Genomic DNA, 19,548 nt, shown 5'->3' with positions numbered 1-19,548 from the left:
TTTGTTCATCTAAATCAATTGGTGTGTCGACTTTTGTAAGTAGTCAAATTAAAACTTTGACTTTGCCAAAATACTCACTCAAAGTGGAATTCCCTGTATGCAAATGATTGTAGTGAACTAAGGAGACTTAGAGTGCGTGCCCGTGAGAAATACTCAAACATATATTCAATAGTTTGCTGGGTTAGGGACGAATGGGTTAGTCAGTCGGCAAATTGAAGGATGAGCTGACTTCAGGGTTGGTTCGGGGCGAGTATTGAGACGCAAGCCGTATCCATAAGAGATTTGAGGCGGATCTTACGAATGGCGAATAGGGAAATATGGAAGGTAAAAGGAAAGCGAATCAATTGTATTTATGGTAGATTAGGGTTATCAAATTTGTAGCCTTCTATAGCTTGTATAAATGTGATTGTAGCACATTGAAAAAGGTTAAGCTTTCACACGCATACACAAAGCACTAAGAGTAAATTTTTAGGCCACATAGTCTATATAGTGAATTATAGTATAACTAGAATACATAGTCCTAATAATCTATACCAAAAGCAAAAAAAAATAAAATAAATGAAAAAGGCATATAAAGGCTACAAGTGAAAAGGGCAAAAGAAGAAGAAGAAAAAAAACTATTCCATATTAGGCTAAGTCTTTCAACCTTCTCCATTTTGGTACTGAAAAACTAGAATCTTCTATTCATTAGTTCTTAACGACAACTCATAATACGTAATTTAACAACGACACAAGGTTGTACTTCGACAAAGTAACAACTCAGGTATTTAATTTCTCTCACATGTTTCATTTTGGTGTTTTGCTTTGAGTGTTATGTACTATTATCAACTGCTGAGCAATTTGACGTTTATCGATGTTTTTTTTTCTTCTTTGGTGACTCGATTGTTGATTCGATCTACTTTTGTTTTCGAATGTCTTTCCCTTATTGTACGGCTTTGCCTTTTAACCCATCACAACACGTAACTATGAAAGTTAATTGAAAAATATAATTGAAATATGATTCGTGGTTTATGAGTTAAGGATCTGAACGAACTTATAATGTGTAATATAATAGCATCCCCATTGATGAAAAAAAGATGAGTTTTAGGGTTTTTTTTTTCTTTCTTTCCAAGGCGGGAAGGGAAGAGAGAGAGAAGGGAGGGGGGGGGGGGGTATAGCTAACGTGTGTTTTGGTATGAGTTTTCCAAAAAAAAAAGTTAGAAAAGAAAATACAGCTGTTGCGTTGCCTAGTAGACGCGTGTAGGGCATGCATACTAGGTGGTCGCTAGCAACTTGCCTGTTCTTCTTTTTTTTTTTTTTTTTTTTTTTTTCGCTTGACTTCATTTTTTTTTATTTATATAGGAAGGGGGAAACCTATTATCAACTGTACAAGACTCAATTGAGTTTGCACACATTTCACCAAGACGGGACTCCATCTAAATCGTCTTCTAGGAAGTTTACCAGTTCCCCTGGGGGTTGTTTATTACATGAAATCCTTTGGGGAATTCCTTACATCTTTTGGCTAGGTAATTTGCTATGGTGTTTTGTTATCGCTCCATAGCAACAACCTTCCAAGTTTCAAAGTAGTTCAATTCATGCTTGCATGCCTTGATGATATTTAAGATTGTGATATTAATGTCAGAGCTGCTAGTAAACCCTCTCGCTATCTCATTTGAGTCGGTCTCGAAGGTTACATGCCTTGTGGATTAACCCGCTTAACTTCATTAATATTCTATAACACTCATGTCTAAGACTTTAATTTCACCATAAAAATTAATTTATCAGTAGAAGTTAAATCCCATTTTAAGTATCACCTTATAATATTTTGTGAAATTGATGTGTAACAGCATCAATGTGCAATAAAAGTGAATTTACTTAGGGTGTGTTTGGTTGAGGGGTTTAGGCATAAGGTATGGGTATCAAAGTGATTGTTAGTGTTTGGTTGATAGGTTTTGTGAATGCTACTATGGGTTTGGAATACCCCATTAATGACAAAACCCATACCCTTATTAAATAAGGGTTTCATCTTCCTTCATCATTTCTTCCCCAACTATTAATAATAATTCCCATTCCACACAACTACCAAACATGCTAAATACTTTCACCAAAACCCATTACCCTTACCAAGTATTTGATACCCATTCCGATTCCGATTCCTATGTGCGAACCAAATGCACCCTTAGAATATTGTTAAAGAACACTTGAGATGCACTATCAAGTTTCAAATGATCTCTGTTGGGGCTGGTGTCCTACAAACTATTCATGACTTAAACGCTACAGCTGTTCGCCACGCTCCCTATGGTAGCGTGGGCAACGTGCCAGTACGTCCCTCGACAGTGTCTCGAATTCCCAGACGCACCAGTGGCTCGGTGCGTACAAACACGCTCCCTTTTCTCCCATTTGCCTTCGCTCTGAACTTCTACGCCAAGTCCGCCCTTTTCTATTTTTCATTTTTCACACTCTCCACTCACTATCGAGCTCGAGCTGTTTCAGAGAAACGCTTCCGGTATGCGCTTCGCCGTTATTTTCCTTTGATCGTCGTTCTTCGGCCGGTGAGTCCTTGTTTTCCCTTCATTTCGCCGGGAATTTCGTCGCAATTTTTTTTAAAAAATTTCCTCGATTTTTCAGTTCTTGAGGATTCTGCGTTACGGTTGGAACTTCTTTGATTGTCCGTGCCCGTGAATAATCCAAGGTTTAGAGATTCTACTGCTGATATTTTACTCCAATGTGGCATAGCCGTACATTCCGTGTAAATATTTCATTAGGTCTGCGACTAGGTTGCAGAATGATGCGAATAAGAGAATGCGTTTTTGAATATAGTTTACTATGAAATTGCATGTTCATGTGTCTTAGAGGGTTTTTTTTTTTTTTTTTTTTTTTTTTTTTTTTTTTTCTGAAAGATTGAAGACAACATTATAGGTTGGAGTAAAAAAGAAGCTTTTGTGTTGGGGGTGGGGGGTTGGGGGGGGGGGTTAATCAGCTGATTTTACTTAAGGTTTTACACTGTAGAGTTAAACTGGGAATTCAACAAAAAAAATTAGCAACACACTTAGATGTTTGAAATTATCCAATTATCTGGAAAGGGGCTTAGTTTATCACTAACTTAAACCCCTAACCTGCATCACCACAATGATGGAATACAGTATGGAGAAATATAAATTGGTTATATTCAAGTACCTACATTTGCATGTAACTCATGGTACCCTCTCAATGTATCTTATTCATGTTGAAGGTTGGCCATTGAAATGTTCGTACAGATGCAATAGTTCTTGTAGGTCAAAAGAGATGCTAAGGTAGCTCTCTGGAATTTGTTATATCTTTGTGGTAAGAGGGAACTATGAAATCATAATTAGTGGGAATGTGCCAAAGAGTAACATTCCAAATTAATTGTGCAATGCAGCCAATGCTTGCCTAAATTTGAGCCTTTCTTTATCTACCATTATACTCTTTGTTGCTGGTTCAAAAATATAGAAATGAGTGGACAAACATGACAAGAGGAGCTAAAACAAATAAAGCTATGCTGTGTGATTTTTCTTATTATTTGGTTTGCTTATTATAAACTAAAATGTAGGTTTGTTGAAGATTTTGAATGCTGCATTAGAAACTTTTCTGAAATAAACAATGGCACCAAACCCAAGAGTTATAAGTGCCTTTCGGGCAATGAAGAGCATTGGAATATCAGAAGATAAGGTGAAACCTGTGTTGAAAAACCTTTTAAAATTATATGAAAAAAACTGGGAGCTCATTGAAGAGGAGAACTATAGAGCCCTTGCAGATGCTATTTTTGAACAACAAGACGAAGCCGAGGTCTTCTTTTTTCATCTTTTCTTGTTCCTACTTCCATTATTAATTTTACTCTCTCACCTTCCTTCCTTTGTTATGTTACCTTGTTTTATAAATCTGCATTTTATTTTATATCATATGCAGGCTGCTGCGCAACTCAAGAAGCCTAATAATGCTGAAGTAATTGGGATTCATTTCTGATCTGTTTTCTTTTCAATGCTAATTCAGGACACTACTTTGACTTTTCCATTGATTTCTCTTCTTTCTTCTCTTTATTGGCTTCCCTCTGACTTATGATTTCTTCTCTGACATGCAGGCTGCTGCACAACTCAAGAAGCCTAGTGATGTTGAAGTAATTGGGATTCCTTTCTGATTTGTTTGCTTTTCAATGCTAATTCAGGATACTACTTTTAACTTTTCATTGATTTATCTTCTATATTTCTTCTCTTTTTGGGCGTCCTTCTCACTTATCTAGCGAGAGGAAGCTTTAGATGAAGCAACACAAGAGGAGCCAGAACGACCACTTAAGCGATTGCGGTTAAAATATCAAGATGGTCAACCTCCACATTCATGTAACAATGCTAGCACCGCCTTGACTGGATCTAAATTAAAAAAGCCTAAAGTGGAGGTTGATGAAGTACCCAATGATCATCAGAGTCAGCAGCAAAGTAATGGAGGCAGGACAGCTCAGTCCCAACCCGCCACCTATGCCAGAAACAAAGGAAAGCAACCTATTTCACCAAACTCTCACCCAGTGCAACCGAGAGATAGAGGCAAAGAACATCTAGCGATTCATTCTGCATCTCAGAAAACTTCTGGCACTCTTGCTTTGATCAAGCCTAAGGACGAACCGTTCACTGATGATATGCCACACTATGAGGCCCCTCTTGCATGTCTTCCCCCTGGTAATTGTTTGCTTGTTGTTGAAACATCATGGAGCAAAATCAGGAATGCTTCAATAATGTTAAAATAATAATCTAGAGCAATGTGTATTCTACAGTAATGTGCAGTCTTGAGCATTGTGCTATTCCTAGAGGAGTGTGATAGTCTTGAGCAGTGTGTAGCTCATGACTATATATATGTGTGTATATTAGTGTATGGAGTATGAAGTATGCAGTGAAGTAATAGATATAGAAATATAAGAATTATAACCATTTCTCCATCCTTGATTATTCATTTAGCTTCTTCCTAACTGGCGGGTGGTGTTATTCTCCACCCGCCAGACCTGTGTTTCTTCCAAATTCAACACTTGTGATGAATGTCACTTGTTGAGTTTATGTGTTATGTTCTAATTTATTTTTTTAATAGATTTTCCTTTTGTTGGGTATCCTGATATGAATTGTTCCATAAACTATTCAATTTGATTATCATTATTTCAACATTTACAGAGCCGACAAATGAGTCTGGTGCACCAAATGGAAATTGTTCGCGCAGAGATCTAGATGCTCCAGAAACCTTAGCATCAAAATCCAGTGTGGGGAAGGATGCAAGGAATTATACTGCAGCTGCATCTACTGAAATGGTGTCAAATCAACAGCTGGCAAGGTTTGAGGATGGATCTTCATCTAACCTAGAGATTGCTTCCTCTCCCTCTGGAGAAGTTAAAATATCTATAAATTGTTCCTCTACCGTTGGAGGACCTGACTTTCATTTGCCTAATCTAAACGAAGTGCTTAAATTGGTGGAAGATAGGTGCCTGAGGTCTTACAAATTCCTGGACCCAAACTTTTCTGTGATGAAACTGATGAAAGATATGTGTGAGTGCATTGAAATATTGGGGACCAAAACTTATAGTGATAGGACAGAAACAGAAAACATGATGACAGCTATTACTCGGTTGGAAACATCTCTTATGGAAGATGATTTTGATTCTAGTGGCAGGCTTCCTGATTCTACAAATGAACTGATAAATTTTGAAGTTGATGCTGCATTGGTTCAGCTGCAAACACCACACCTACCTCTACCTTGCAATGGTGTACATGACAGCACAATACCTGAGGAAGTTGCATCTGAGAACAGTGACAGAGTTGCTGCTCAGGATGATCTTGAACAGATAAATTTTCAAAGTCTGGTCCCGATGGAGTCATGTCAACCATCTTCTGATAAAGTATGGTCTCTCCATGATGTTATTGACATTACTAACGGGCAAGAGAAGATGGTAATTTCAATAGTGAATGAGGTTAATAGCGAGGTTCCCCCATCATTCCACTATATAGCTCAGAGTGTAGTATTTCAGAATGCATATGTGAATTTCTCCTTGGCGTGTATTGGGGATAATCATAGTTGTTCAACTTGCTCTGGTGATTGTCTGTCATTGTCTGTTCCTTGTGTTTGTGCACAACAAAACAGGGGAGATTTTGCATACACATTAGATGGCCTTCTCAAAGAGGACCTTCTAAAAGACTGTATTTCTATAAACCAGGACCCCAAAAAACACAGCCAGTTCTTTTGCAAGGTGTGCCCTTTAGAGAGATCTAAAAATGATGATATTGTAGAACCTTGCAAAGGTCATGTAGCAAGGACTTTCATCAAAGAATGCTGGTGGAAATGTGGATGCAATAAACAGTGTGGCAATCGTGTGGTCCAACGCGGAATAAGTCGAAAGTTACAGGTCCAACTTTGCACTTAACAATCCTTGTTCCATATCTATTCTTTAATACTTTGGTCATAAATGCTCTACTTTTTGAGTCACATCTTACTACAAGTTTCTGATTTTGCAGTAAACTCCATGCTACATGCTGAATTATAAAACATTGTTATAATTCATTTAACTAATTTCTTCTGATTCTGTGTTATTCTCACATCTTCAGGTGTTTATGACATCTGAAGGAAAAGGATGGGGCCTTCGTACTCTTGAGGACCTACCAAGAGGCACATTTGTTTGTGAATATGTTGGAGAAGTTCTTACTAATGCTGAACTTTTTGGTCGTGTTTCACGAAGCCTTAGTGGTGAGAAGCATTTCCATCCAGTGCTACTTGATGCAGATTGGGGTTCAGGAGGTGTGTTAAAGGACGAAGAAGCTCTTTGTTTAGATGCTACATATTATGGGAATGTTGCAAGGTTTATTAATCACAGGTAATGATTATTTGAAAGGACTACATGCTCTATGGCCTTAAAAAAAATTTCTACCTCTCAGGCCACTAGTTTATTGATTATATATCGGTATGTGCATTTATTATTTATTTATCAGTGATTTGGTGCTTTGCCAGATGTTTTGATTCAAATTTGGTTGAGATCCCTGTTGAGATAGAGAGTCCTGATCACCACTATTATCATGTATGGACTCATATTTCTGCTGCATTTTCCTGTTTATTCATTTCAATTGTTGTTAATCTTGATGCTTTCTTCCAATTGTTTGTTTGTTACCTTGATACAGCTTGCTTTCTTCACTACAAGGGATGTTAAAGCCATGGAAGAATTGACTTGGGTGAGTAAGTGAAGCATGTTTAAGACGGTTGGTGTTTTACTGGGGAAGGGAGTAATGTGATAGTTATGACTAAGTTATAAATGATGTTTAAAGATGTTAAGTCAATGTGAGACGATGCACATTTGCCACCAGTGGCAGGTCTAAAGTGGCAGATTGATGAAAATGCTTTGACTACAGATCGGAAATGTCAGGGTAGGCCAAGAATTAGGGCTAATTTACATCTGGGATTCAGACATGAGCATGGATCAATAAAGTGAGATTGTAGCTTTGGGCACAAGTGTCTATCTATCTATATATGTGAAATAAGAATTTATCGCGTACATAATCTAGACATTGACAACAAAACTAGTTCACTGGAACAACTACTTGGTAGTAATGCATAGGCAACTAACTACCTAAGAGTCGAATCATATTTTCTAATCAGATAGTTTGTGTATGTTTGCAGGACTATGGAATTGATTTTGATGACCTTGATTATCCAATAAAAGCATTCCAATGCCAGTGTGGAAGCCAGTTCTGCCGAAATATCAAGCGATTGAGTAGTAAGTACCAAGGGAACGATATAATGTTTATTCCTCATTCTTCCATGTCATAACCTGCATGCCTGTTATGTTTTAGGGTCCAGAGGAAGAAGGTAAATCAAGCTCAAAGAGATATGATGCAACCCATAATGTGATAAGCCTAACTTTTGGTGGACAACTTGTGGTCTGCACTTGTAATCAGTGTGAATCTGCTGCTGCTAAACCAACTCTCTTTATTCAACTTTCCCAACTTTTTGATTACTTTTTCTAGCTGCATTGCAGACTTGTACATCTTTGTACCAGTGGCAGCAAATCTTTATAATTTTATGATATATATAACCTAGTTTGTTTATCTACCAGTAATACATCATGCATTGATGCTCTGCAATTATCCCACGCATATCCCATCACTATACATCCATTTTATCTGCTTTCAAGAAACAGAAAGCTGCAACTTTTCTCCCATCTTCATCAAGGAGTTCCTATTAGGTGGCTTCAACAGTGTATCATCCTGGAAATCTGAGGGCATTACAGGTCGAATGCCCCCAGGATTTAGTGGGAAAAGAGTCTTGTAGTATCCATCCATGATGGCTCCCATATTGCAAGTATCTGCAACCTTAGGAATCTGTACAAGAATGAGTCATGAACAAAACAGAACAATATGAAGTCTCAGATTGTTGTGTTGGTATACTATGGTTTACCTGATAGATGTCTCTCATGTATCCATGGAGGTTTGGGTATTCTATGATCTTCTTCTTTGAACACTTGAACAGTACATGGTAGACCAGATCGAACCTGATCAAAGTAGTGAACAAGCACACATCTGCAAGCGTCAACACATCACCACACAGATACCTTGAGCTCCCCAAATGATCATCAACCATGTCCAATGTACTAAACACCTCGTTTACTGCCCTATCATAAGCTTCTTGACTCTGGGCAAACCCACACCTATAACATGCAAAACAACAAAATTACTTCAAGAAAATCACTTGAAACACTTAGTCACGCTCGCAAAGTCTCTCCGATGGGAAGTTCTTTCGACTTTATAGTTACATTGACGTCGACACATTTTTTTTTTGCGAAACTTCACACTTGCATTGATCGTCTGCTTACTATGGAGTTTTTTTTTTCCTTGACTATAATACCTTTCTGAATTAGGTCCCCGACTATTAAATTTTTCAATTTCGGTGCATGACTATTCAATTTCTTCCACATTTGATCTTTCGTTCAATTTGTCGGTTAACCTAAGCCGAAAAGTAAAAACAAGAACAACCAAGCTGAAAACTAAGTACCTCAAAGTTGTTTTGTGCTTTTTTGCCGGCTTAAATTGGCCTAAAATTTGAGTGAGCGACTAAATGTGGAAATAATTGAATATTCATGTATAAAAATTAAAAATTTTGATAGTTAGGACCTAATTTGGAAGGATTATTACAGTCAAGCGATGTTTACCATGCTTGAAAAATGAAGAATGATGAGCATAATAATTACCTATAAACGCCGTTGTTTACTTTGGGGTATATGATCTGGTTCCATTTGGCGATCTCATGTGTGAGTGAGGGTGGGGAAAGGTCTAATTCTGGATTATTTGACATTCTGTTTAACCCGGAATTGAAGAACTCAATGATGTCGTAGCTCTCGTTACAGATAACCTGTTTTTTGTCGGAATCCCATAGCATAGGGACAGTGGACCGGCCGCTATAGCCGCCGCGGCTAGACTGATAAACCTCCCTGAGGCTTTTCCGACCGCTGGACTTGTCCAGAGTCGGGACAAGCTTATCCGTGTCCGGGACAGGGCTATACCGGAATTCCCAAGAACCATCAGCGCCGGGAGAGGCGATTGAGACAGGAATAGCCTCTTCCAGGCCCTTAAGAGCTCGGACAATTAGAGTTCTGTGGGCCCAGGGGCAAGGTAGGCCCACGTACAGGTGGATGTTCCCGGGGGAGAGTTGTAAGCCGGAGGAATTCGGATTGGGGATGCGGAATTGGGAAGCGGGTCGGGTGTAGCTGCCGGTTGGATCCGACGGCGCCAGCTGTGACATCATGATATTCCAGGCGGTGGACCAGGTTGAACGGACGGTGGAGATGAGGAGCTGAGGTGGCAGGGCGTTGCCCCATAGAAGCTTAGTGATGCCGGTGACGAGGCTAGTAGTGGGGCTTTGGCGCTCGCCGGACATTCTGGGGGAGCGGTGGCGGATTCTCGACGTAATGGCGCCGCCGCCGCTAGTTCGAGGGTTCTTAACGGTGACGGGGGAGAAAACGCCGGAGCCAAGCGGCGAAGCAGTGGAGTACATGGTTGATGAGTCGACAATGGTAGTTGCCGGCAAGAAAAATCTGTTGGTGGGGTATTTATGTCATTTCATCATTTTGGCAAATTCTACTATAAACCCATATTTACGTTGCAAAATAGACATAAATGTTTAAATGCGTCAAATAGACCTCTGAACTTCTTACCTTTTGTGTAATTGAATAACAAATTTTACAATTACCACTTATGGACAAAAAGTATAATTTTTCCTATTTAATTTGCTAGTAATTTTAAGATTTAGTAACACTTTTGAATTTTCAAGAAAATGGCAGATGATGACATTCATAGTTTGATGTTTCATAAAGTTTTACTTTCCTGGAAAATGTTTCTCAAATTAACTTATATATTAGTAATTTAGTTTCATGAGCTTTATCTTCTTGTAGACTTTCAGAATAATTTTTTGGTTGTAAAAACCAAAGGGAATGATGATCTTGGGTTGTACCAAGTCTGAAACTAAGTGGATTTGTTTTTTGTCCCACAAACTCTCTCTATTATGGCGATCATAATATGCCATAGTTGTAGCATTTTTTTTCATCTCGATTTTTTAACAAATTGAGCTTTATAGATTCAGAATCACCTCAAGATATATTTTTCAGTACAGTACTTATATGGCAGGTGGTTCTTTTTATCGGATAACTACGTCCACGAGCTTTTATATATATATATTCAAAAAGATGAGTTAGAAATAATATAGGTGATAAAGTATATAATTAAAGAATTTTTTTTAGTTCTGTGTCAATAATTTATATTGTAAAATTTTTTCCTAGTAATTGTGTTCCAGTTAGATCAGCATTGCTGTATTTTTTTAGCTAAGTAAATTGCTTAAATCTACTTTTCAGGAAAAGTAGATATAAAAAATATATTTCAAAAAATGAGATTATTACTCGTATTATGTATTAATAATTGATTCTTATTAGATTTATAAGCATATGATGATTTATATTCCTTTTTCTTGGTAATGGTATCCCAATCTGCAGCTGATGTGTTCTTTCTTTTTGGGTGAAAAAACATATAAGAGATAAGACAACTAAATTAAAAATCAAAACTCACATTCTTTTGATGAAAGCAACCAAACTTAATAATTTATTATACACATGATCTGCACTAGAACAAACTAATTGATTTTAGGCTTAGATCTTACTATAAAAGGAGACTCCAAATGCCACCCTCAATACCACCTTCAATTCTCTCATTATAGACAAAAGACATGAATATGTTTCCTCTTGTCCTTTTACTAGTCATTCTCCACAAATAAAATTTATTTGTTCAATTTATTATAAAGAGGGCTTGAAGCCGTGAACTATTCAATAAAATAAATAAAATTTACCTTATTTTATGTTTTATTTATTCATTCAATAAATTATTATACTAGTGAAAGTATGAATATGGTGAATTTTATACAAAGGTGCGAAAATATTTAGTGATTTGTTGAGATAGGTTTTCTTTGAAGGAGAAGATAAAACATTTTTGGAAAGGATGAGCTATAATGCCGTACTCCATTGCACAGTCTCATCATTAAGATTTTGATGAGAACTACCTACTGTATCAAATTTTACTCACAATTTTTTAAAAAATATTAAAAAACAAGTAAATTATCATTTTTCTCATACAAAAAAAATATGATGAATGGAGTACCATTTCATAGACAAAGAAACGACATACTTTGTAGTTTGTAAGCAAGTGAGCAATTTGAATTAGTTCGCAAAAGTTTTACAAAATAGAAATTCAAAATTAGTAAACTTTTTAGACAAAGAACAATTTGAATTGGTACGCAAAATGTTTTACAAAATAAAATTCAAACTCAGAAACTCTTTAAAAGAGATTTAATGTTTCTTATCAACAGACCAAACGAAGACCAAGACCCTCCGTGCATAATTTTTTTTTTTTTTTTTAAAGCATTTTCAAACTCTCATTGAAAACCCTAGCATATGCTCCATAATGCCAGAAAATGTTACTACCATTCCAGTCTTGAGCTTTAATAACATCCTTGCAAACTTGAACATACCCACTTGGATTCAAAACAATATTAATGGCACTCTTTTTTTCTTGACTAGTACAAATAATATTCTTTTCTTGAGTTACCATATCAATAGAAAATAGATCCATCTTAAAACCGTCATTGAAAAAAGGCATATCATCATCATTATCTACAAGCTCATCATACCTTGAGTCCATATAGCTCGAAAACAATAGTAAATGGCCACTTGGATTCCAAATTCCTATTGGCATCCAACAAATATCGTCGGGTGTTCTTGCTTGTTTATGGCAATTAAAAACATTATTATTTTCATCCGTTAACCAAATGTCAATATAATTCCCATCCGATTCATCATCACAATTGGGATGGGGTGAACTAACAGCCACAATAGTCTCATTCACAACCGCAACGAAATTAGAGTTCAATCCAGATGGAAGCTTAACCTTACCAAAAACCTCATTATCCATGTCAAACCAAACCAATTCACGAGCACCCTCCCAATAGTATTTTCCTTTTAACTAAAAATCATGAGTCATTCCAGAGAAAAGAGAATATTTAGAACCTTATGTAACAACATCAATTTGCCTCCAATTCCATGAATTATCTACTTGGCTACAAACCATTACAATTTCATAACAATCATCACAATCCCACTTTACATGTTCAAACCTCAAAATCATAATAACCTTCCCAGCCATGTTGTTAGACAACCCAAATCCAAACGCCATACGTAGATCAGCTTCAATAGGTGGTTTGTTGGGTGGTTTGTTAGGCACCTTGATTGAAGGTAAGGCTTTAATTTCCATAGTGAATGGATTCAATATGAAAACATCAACAGTCATGTCCAAGGAAGTGATATTATTTATATCACCCTTGCCAACAATCAGGCATAGCATACCATAGCATACCATCACAACACTTGATGTAACTGAATATTGAATTTGGCATGTCTAGGTATATGCATCTAGTCTCATTAGACGCTAAATCTTGGTCGACCAAGTAAAATAGCAGACTTTTCAAATCGGCAGAATTAAACGTTAGAAGAGTACCACAAGTTCTAATTCGACTAAAATCATAGTGTTTTTGTATGAATTGATGATCGTTTTTAATTAAATTATAGAAAAATTTACAAACACATTTCAACCGCATAAGAGATGTTACCGACAATCTGGCCAAAATGTTAATCATCAGATCGCTAGGTAATTTGCAGTTTTCCATTTCCGATTGATATTCCGGATGAAAATTTTGAAAAGTCGAATTAGAGCGTTTAGATAGCGTAGAGAGAGAGAGAGAGGCGAGATAATGAAATGTGGTCATGGTGGTCTGAATTTTCGTTTGCCCTTTTATATGATAATGGGTTGGGCTTAGCGCAGGGAAGGGCCCTTGGGCTGTTATTATTTTTTTATTTTTAAAGAAAAAAATTAACAAATGCAAGGACCATTGGGCTATTAATCCTATTATATTATGACAGGGTTATATACTTACATGGCAAATTATTGCATGGACCATGGTCCACAGAGTTGTGTGGACCAAAAATAAAAAGTACATTATTTTTATAATGAAGGTACATTATTTTTGTAGTGTAAAATGCAAAGATACGGACAAAAATACGGACAAATATTAATAAATGGGTCGAGTACGAGGCTTTATACCCTAATGGCATGTTTGGTTGAATGTAGTTTGGGGGAAATTGCAATTGAGTGAATTCCCAAACTACATTGTTTGGTTGGAGGGAATTGCCTCCAAATGATGAATTGCAATTAGGTGGAGATGAGGGGCAATTTCTTGGCGTAAAGACAATTTTGCCCCTCCTTCCATACCTTTTTTTTTTAAAAAAAATTTGAAAGAATTATTATTATTATTATTATAAAAGGATTATTTTTATTTTTTGAAAGATTTATTATTATTGTACTTATTATTATTATTATTGGAAATTATTATTATTATTATTATTATTATTATTAGGAACGAAAAGTGCAACATCAATTATAACTTAGGGACGAAAAGTGAGTATGACCAATACTTAATGACGAATTCTACAATTACCCTATAACTTAGAGACGAAAAGTGCAATTTTTTTCTATTTAATTTGCTAGTAATTTTAAGATTTACTAACACTTTTGAATTTTCACGAAAATGGCAGATGATGACATTCCTAGTCTGATGTTTCATAAAGTTTTACTTTCCAGGAAAATGTTTATCAAAATAACTTGTATATTAGAAATTGAGTTTCACGAGCATTAAGCATATGATTACATATTATTCTGATGCTATAGACTATATATGTACTTATATTAACTTTCAACATAAATATCTTTATCCTTCATGGTTAAGTTCACTTGCTTTCAAGATGTTATATCTCTTCTTTCTTTCCTTTTTTTTTTTCTTTTTCTTTCAAAAAGATGAGTTAGAAACAATATAGGTGATAAAGTATATAATTACAGAATTTTTTTTAGTTCTGTGTTAATAATTTATATTGTAAATTTTTTTCCTAGCAGTTAGATCAGAGTTGCTGTATTTTAGGAAAAGTGGATATAAAACAATATATTTCGAAAAATGAGATTATTATTATGTATTAGTAATTGATTCTTATTAGATTTATAAGCATATGATGATTTATATTCTCCTCTTTCTTGGCAATGGTATCCCAATCTGCAGCTGATGTGTTTTTTCTTTTTGGGTGGAATATAGGAGGTGAAGTGATGAGGCAACTAAATTAAAAATCAAAACTCACATTATTTTGATGAAGCAACTAAACGTATACACATCCTCTACATGAGCAAACTACTTAATCTTAGGCCTATGTCTAACTATAAAAAGGACTCCAAACACCACCCTCAAATCCTCAATACCACCCTCAATTCTCTCAATATAGACAAAAGAAATGACTGTCTCCTGCTCTTTCTCTAACAATTTCGAATAGTAGTGATAATTTGGGCAGTGCTCGCTCTCCCCCACCCACTGCCCCTCCAACATGGAGAAGATTTTGTCTTTCTTTGTTGTGGTCTCCTGGCTACTGCCTGATCAATAATATATGTGATCAGCCAAAGAAAGAAAATTTCACCATCCACAGGCTCTGGCTCCAAACACCAAATGGCCAACAAGTTCAAACTGCACCACTCTACGACGATTAACTGGTATATACCGTGTTACATATAATAATCATTACCCGTTAATCATCATAGAGTGGTGCAGTTGGAACTTGTTGGCTATTTAGTATTTGGGGCCTTGTGAAATTTTCTTTGATCTTATCTGATCACATATATTATTGATCAGGCAATAGCCCGGAGGCCACAACAAAGAAAGATAAAATCCACTCCACCTTCCAGGGGAGGGGGAGCACCCAGATTATCACTACTAGTATTTGAAATTATTAAAAAAAAAAAAGCACTTAAAATTTCTTTTTAATTTATTGAAAGTTTATTTTTAAATAGTATATCTACAAATGAACATTTAGAAAATGAATATCCAATATTCAAAAAATAATCTTTTTTTGTCAATGGTTCATTTGACAGCAAATTATACCATGAATTAGGGGTCTACCTTGCATTATAGACCTTGCTCTAAAAATAATTTTCAGATTCTGTATTTGTAGTTGATACATTATGTACCTGAATTTGACAATTTTTGTACCTGTAGGCTATTGCTAGCATATCATGTGTCAATAATTACTACGTGTACAAAAATACTTAATTGTAAATACATAATATGTTATTTGAAGCTAAGCTACATAAATTTTTGTATCAGAATTCACAATGTAATATAAACCATGGTGCATGGTATAACAATTGCCATTTGACAAAGTGGACAATAGTCTGGGTATAATATAGGTGATAAAGTATATAATGAAAGAATTTTATTTTTTTAGTTCTATGTTAATAATATATTGTAAAAAATTTTCCTAGCAATTGTGTTCCAGTTAGATCAGAGTTGTTGTGTTTTTTTTTTAACTAAGTAAATTGCTTAAAACTACTTTTCCTAGATATAAAACAATATATTTCGAAAAATAAGATTATTATTATGTATTAGTAATTGATTCTTATTAGATTTATTATAAGCATATGATGATTTATATTCCTTTTTTTTTGGTAATGGTATCCCAATCTGCAGCTGATGTGTTTATTCTTTTTGGGTGGAATATAGGAGGTGAAAAACGGATAAGAGAAAGGGCAACTAAATTAAAAATCAAAACTCACATTATTTTGATGAAGCAACTAAACACCATAATTTTATTATACACATGCAGAGCATGAGCAAACTAATTAGGCCTATATCTTACTATAAAAAGGACGTACTCCAAATACCACCCTCAATACCACCCCAATTCTCTCAATATAGACCAGAGAAATGGCTATGTCTCCTCTAGTAGTGATGATCTGGTCACTGCACCTGCTCTTTCCCTAACAATTTCAAATAGTAGTGATGATCTGGCCAGTGCACCTACTTTTTCCCTAACAATTTCAAATAGTAGTGATAATATGGCCAGTGCTCCCCCTCCCCCTCTAATGTGGAGTGGATTTTATCTTTCTTTGTTGTGGCCTCCAGGCTATTGTCTGATCAATAATATATGTGATTAGGGAAAAATAAAAGTAGATTTTACCATACATGGCCTTTGGCCCCAAACACCAAATGGCCAAAAAATTCCCCTTGTTGGCTATTTGGTGTTTGGGGCCAGAGACCATGAATGGTGAAGTCTTCTTTTATCTTTCTATGATCGCATATATTATTTATCAGGCAGTAGCCTGGAGGCCATAACAATGAAAGGTAAAAGCCACTCCACGTTGGAGGGGAGGGGGTGCACTGGCCAGATCATCACTAATATTTGAAATTGTTATTAGAGGAAGAGCAGGTATTGGCCAGGTCATCACTAATAATTGAAATTGTTAAACTACTCGTGGATGATTTGCAAACTCCAAATACCACCCTTAAAGAAGTCTAAGTTGTTTCAAAGTAACTTGACTCATTTATTATACACATGATCTGCACACTATATAAATAAATGAGTCAAGTTACTTATTTCAAAACAGCTTTAGCGATTCTTGCAAATCATTCGCTAGTTCGAGACTTCTTAAGGGTGACGGGAGAGAAAATGCCGGAGCCAATTGCCATGGTGCATTGTATAACAATTGCCATTTGACAAAGTGGACAATAGTCCGGGTATAATTATTGCATCATTTTTACAGCAATTTATGCAATGGGCTCAGTGGATCCAGATTCATGTTCACAATTTTACAACTTCACAATTTTAAAACTCTATATTCACAATTTTAGATATCAATATACAAACATACATTACTCAATATTCACAATTTTTGAACTTTATATTAACAATTTTGTTATATAGATTCAAAAATTGTGTTATACTATTGAATATAGAGTTATAAAATTGTTAATATAGAGTTTTGTAATTGTGAACATAGAATTCTAAAATTATGAATATAAACTTCTAAAATTGTGAACATAAAATTCTAAATTGTAAATATGGACCCGGGCCCACATTGTAAAAGCATAACAATCCATTTTTTACTTCGCCGAAGTCATTTTTTACTTCGCCGAAGTACTTCTTGGGCTTTATATATAACTCAAGAACGTTAGCAATTTAGCTGTCAATCCTAGTTATAAAGGCCCAAGTGGCCCAAAATCCAAAAGTTTAGTAATTTAAACAAAACCCTAGCGAGCTCCGTATAAAACCCTCGCCTCATACTCTTGTCGTTAGTTTCTGGGGAGCAGAGGATTCACGATGTCGAAGCGAGGTGAGCTGAGTTCTCTTGGATAGCTTAGCACCTCCATTTTCATTATTTGTCTATTTTCCGATTGATTTTCAGTTATCGTTTCGCTAATTCTGTGAGAATGTGATTTTAAGGACGCGGAGGTTCCGCCGGGAACAAGTTCAGGATGTCGCTCGGTCTGCCGGTGGCGGCGACCGTGAACTGCGCCGACAACACTGGAGCGAAGAACTTGTATATCATATCAGTGAAGGGGATCAAGGGTCGCCTCAACAGGTTGCCTTCTGCTTGCGTTGGTGACATGGTCATGGCTACAGTGAAGAAGGGGAAACCCGATCTCAGGAAGAAGGTCATGCCGGCCGTCATCGTCCGTCAACGCAAGCCGTGGCGCCGAAAGGATGGCGTTTATATGTATTTCGAAGGTATAATTCCGACTGTGTTTTTGTTGTTGTTTATCTGTGAGTGTAAAGTTGTTCTTAAGCTCGCTTTGTGGCTGCTATTTTTACCAGAATTCCGTGATTGATGGTCAATTGTGATGGATATTTGTCATCCTTGTGTAGATTATTAGTCAATTGTGATTGATAGTCATTGTATACAAAATATTTTGTTCAATTGAAATTATGATTGGTTTATGTTGCTTTCTCATAGCACATTAATGATTTAATGTCTGTTATGGAATGATTGTATACTGCATCTATTTTCTAGTTTCTTGTTGCTATTGAATTAACAGCTGTAGGCAATGTCTACAATCTTTTGGTTCATGCTCGCAACTTTAAAGATATCAATAATGCCTTCTGTAGGTTTGGCTAACACAATGTAATACAAACTTGTCACTGATCCTTGAACTGTTTATGCAGATAATGCTGGTGTTATTGTGAATCCTAAGGGTGAAATGAAAGGTAACATTCTTGTCTTTGAACAGAAGAATATAGATCACTTACGCTCCAAATATGATCATATGAAAAAAAAGATAAAAACTTGTTTATATTTCATTCAAGTAGCATTATTCAATTACTATGTTTTTAAACCTATCTCTGAATTTTCTGCTATTGTAGGATCTGCCATTACTGGACCTATTGGGAAAGAATGTGCTGACCTTTGGCCTAGGATTGCCAGTGCTGCAAATGCTATCGTTTAGAATCATTATCTGAACTGGGTTTGTGTTTTAATTTTGGTTGGTTTTAAGACTCAGAAGTTGTAGTTTTGCGTTAGGCACAGATCACATTACTTGGCTATCTAAAATGTTGTAAGACTCTGAATTTTTGTTTTATTGTTGATGTTGGATCTTCAATTTTTTCAGTCTTTCAAAATGCGTGATCATATAATTATGTCTCTATAAGCTATAAACTTTTCATCATATTTGTGATTTGGCATTTGCCCATGATGATTAGTAAAATGCCATTTAATCTTTTGCTTAACATGAATCCATGGAATGTGGATGCATATGGAGCTTCTATTGTGTTGCTTTTTTTCCTTCTATGGTGACATGTGTAACATCTTTGGATTCTACTTTGCCAGGAAAATCCCACTTGAGGGAGTATGCCATATGTCTCATCTTTCATATCCTGTATAGCATGATGTAACTAATAGTACAATATGCATTTTATGTTGCAGTATTAAACATTATAACATGTATGTGGAAATGTAGAATGGGAAATCTTTTGTTATTTTTTTTTTTTGTTGTTTTTGGATTAAAATCCTTTGCCATTTGATGTGATGGATGAACATGTTGAGTTTAGACCAACATAACTACTTTTTAAGTTAGTATATTGATTTGTTTTTTTACTCCGTATGTGTTTTTGGTCAATGAATGATTAAATGAAAC

At 35.8% G+C, this 19,548-nt stretch overlaps 3 protein-coding genes across 5 annotated transcripts; 2 read left to right on the top strand and 1 right to left on the bottom strand.

The window, feature by feature from the left end:
- Window positions 1-2,266: 2,266 nt before the first annotated feature.
- On the top strand, window positions 2,267-8,067 carry LOC116016338 (probable inactive histone-lysine N-methyltransferase SUVR2). Of its 3 annotated transcripts, XM_031256556.1 has the most exons (12): window positions 2,270-2,531; window positions 2,608-2,671; window positions 3,551-3,786; window positions 3,907-3,942; window positions 4,079-4,114; window positions 4,238-4,667; window positions 5,151-6,373; window positions 6,573-6,838; window positions 6,973-7,039; window positions 7,140-7,190; window positions 7,636-7,732; window positions 7,809-8,067. In XM_031256556.1, exons 3-12 carry the CDS (start codon window positions 3,601-3,603, stop codon window positions 7,826-7,828), a joined length of 2,412 nt encoding a protein of 803 aa, XP_031112416.1. In that variant the 5' UTR covers window positions 2,270-2,531; window positions 2,608-2,671; window positions 3,551-3,600; the 3' UTR covers window positions 7,829-8,067. The 3 variants fall into 3 exon arrangements, with proteins under 3 accessions (XP_031112414.1, XP_031112413.1, XP_031112416.1); XM_031256553.1 differs by having other exon boundaries at window positions 2,268-2,531; window positions 7,636-8,067; XM_031256554.1 differs by lacking the exon at window positions 2,608-2,671 and having other exon boundaries at window positions 2,267-2,531; window positions 7,636-8,067.
- LOC116016339 (glutathionyl-hydroquinone reductase YqjG) lies at window positions 7,457-10,041 on the bottom strand. The gene is made up of 3 exons (XM_031256557.1): window positions 9,203-10,041; window positions 8,413-8,662; window positions 7,457-8,336 (listed from the first exon to the last, which is right to left on the bottom strand). The coding sequence occupies exons 1-3, from the start codon at window positions 10,003-10,005 to the stop codon at window positions 8,145-8,147; spliced, it is 1,245 nt and encodes a 414-aa protein (XP_031112417.1). The 5' UTR covers window positions 10,006-10,041; the 3' UTR covers window positions 7,457-8,144.
- Window positions 10,042-17,623: 7,582 nt separating this feature from the next.
- Window positions 17,624-19,055, top strand: LOC116015121 (60S ribosomal protein L23-like). The gene is made up of 4 exons (XM_031255134.1): window positions 17,624-17,750; window positions 17,861-18,145; window positions 18,581-18,622; window positions 18,779-19,055. Exons 1-4 carry the CDS (start codon window positions 17,738-17,740, stop codon window positions 18,859-18,861), a joined length of 423 nt encoding a protein of 140 aa, XP_031110994.1. The 5' UTR covers window positions 17,624-17,737; the 3' UTR covers window positions 18,862-19,055.
- The last annotated feature ends 493 nt before the right edge of the window (window positions 19,056-19,548 follow it).

The sequence above is a fragment of the Ipomoea triloba genome, chromosome 4, assembly GCF_003576645.1.
Source record: "Ipomoea triloba cultivar NCNSP0323 chromosome 4, ASM357664v1".
Lineage (NCBI taxonomy): Eukaryota > Viridiplantae > Streptophyta > Magnoliopsida > Solanales > Convolvulaceae > Ipomoea > Ipomoea triloba.
The sequence above is the reverse complement of the archived record's forward strand: the minus strand, read 5'-3'. Positions and strand labels throughout refer to the sequence as shown.

Coding starts and splice junctions, on each gene's coding strand:
- LOC116016338 (XM_031256554.1), top strand. CDS start 3,601: ATGGCACCAAACCCAAGAGTTATAAGTGCCTTTCGGGCAATGAAGAGC. Junction 3,787..3,906: donor AACAACAAGACGAAGCCGAG/GTCTTCTTTTTT, acceptor TATCATATGCAG/GCTGCTGCGCAACTCAAGAA. Junction 6,839..6,972: donor GCAAGGTTTATTAATCACAG/GTAATGATTATT, acceptor GTGCTTTGCCAG/ATGTTTTGATTCAAATTTGG.
- LOC116016339 (XM_031256557.1), bottom strand. CDS start 10,005: ATGTACTCCACTGCTTCGCCGCTTGGCTCCGGCGTTTTCTCCCCCGTC. Junction 8,663..9,202: donor GTAAACAACGGCGTTTATAG/GTAATTATTATG, acceptor TGCATGTTATAG/GTGTGGGTTTGCCCAGAGTC. Junction 8,337..8,412: donor ACATGAGAGACATCTATCAG/GTAAACCATAGT, acceptor ATTCTTGTACAG/ATTCCTAAGGTTGCAGATAC.
- LOC116015121 (XM_031255134.1), top strand. Junction 18,146..18,580: donor CGTTTATATGTATTTCGAAG/GTATAATTCCGA, acceptor CTGTTTATGCAG/ATAATGCTGGTGTTATTGTG. Junction 18,623..18,778: donor TCCTAAGGGTGAAATGAAAG/GTAACATTCTTG, acceptor CTGCTATTGTAG/GATCTGCCATTACTGGACCT.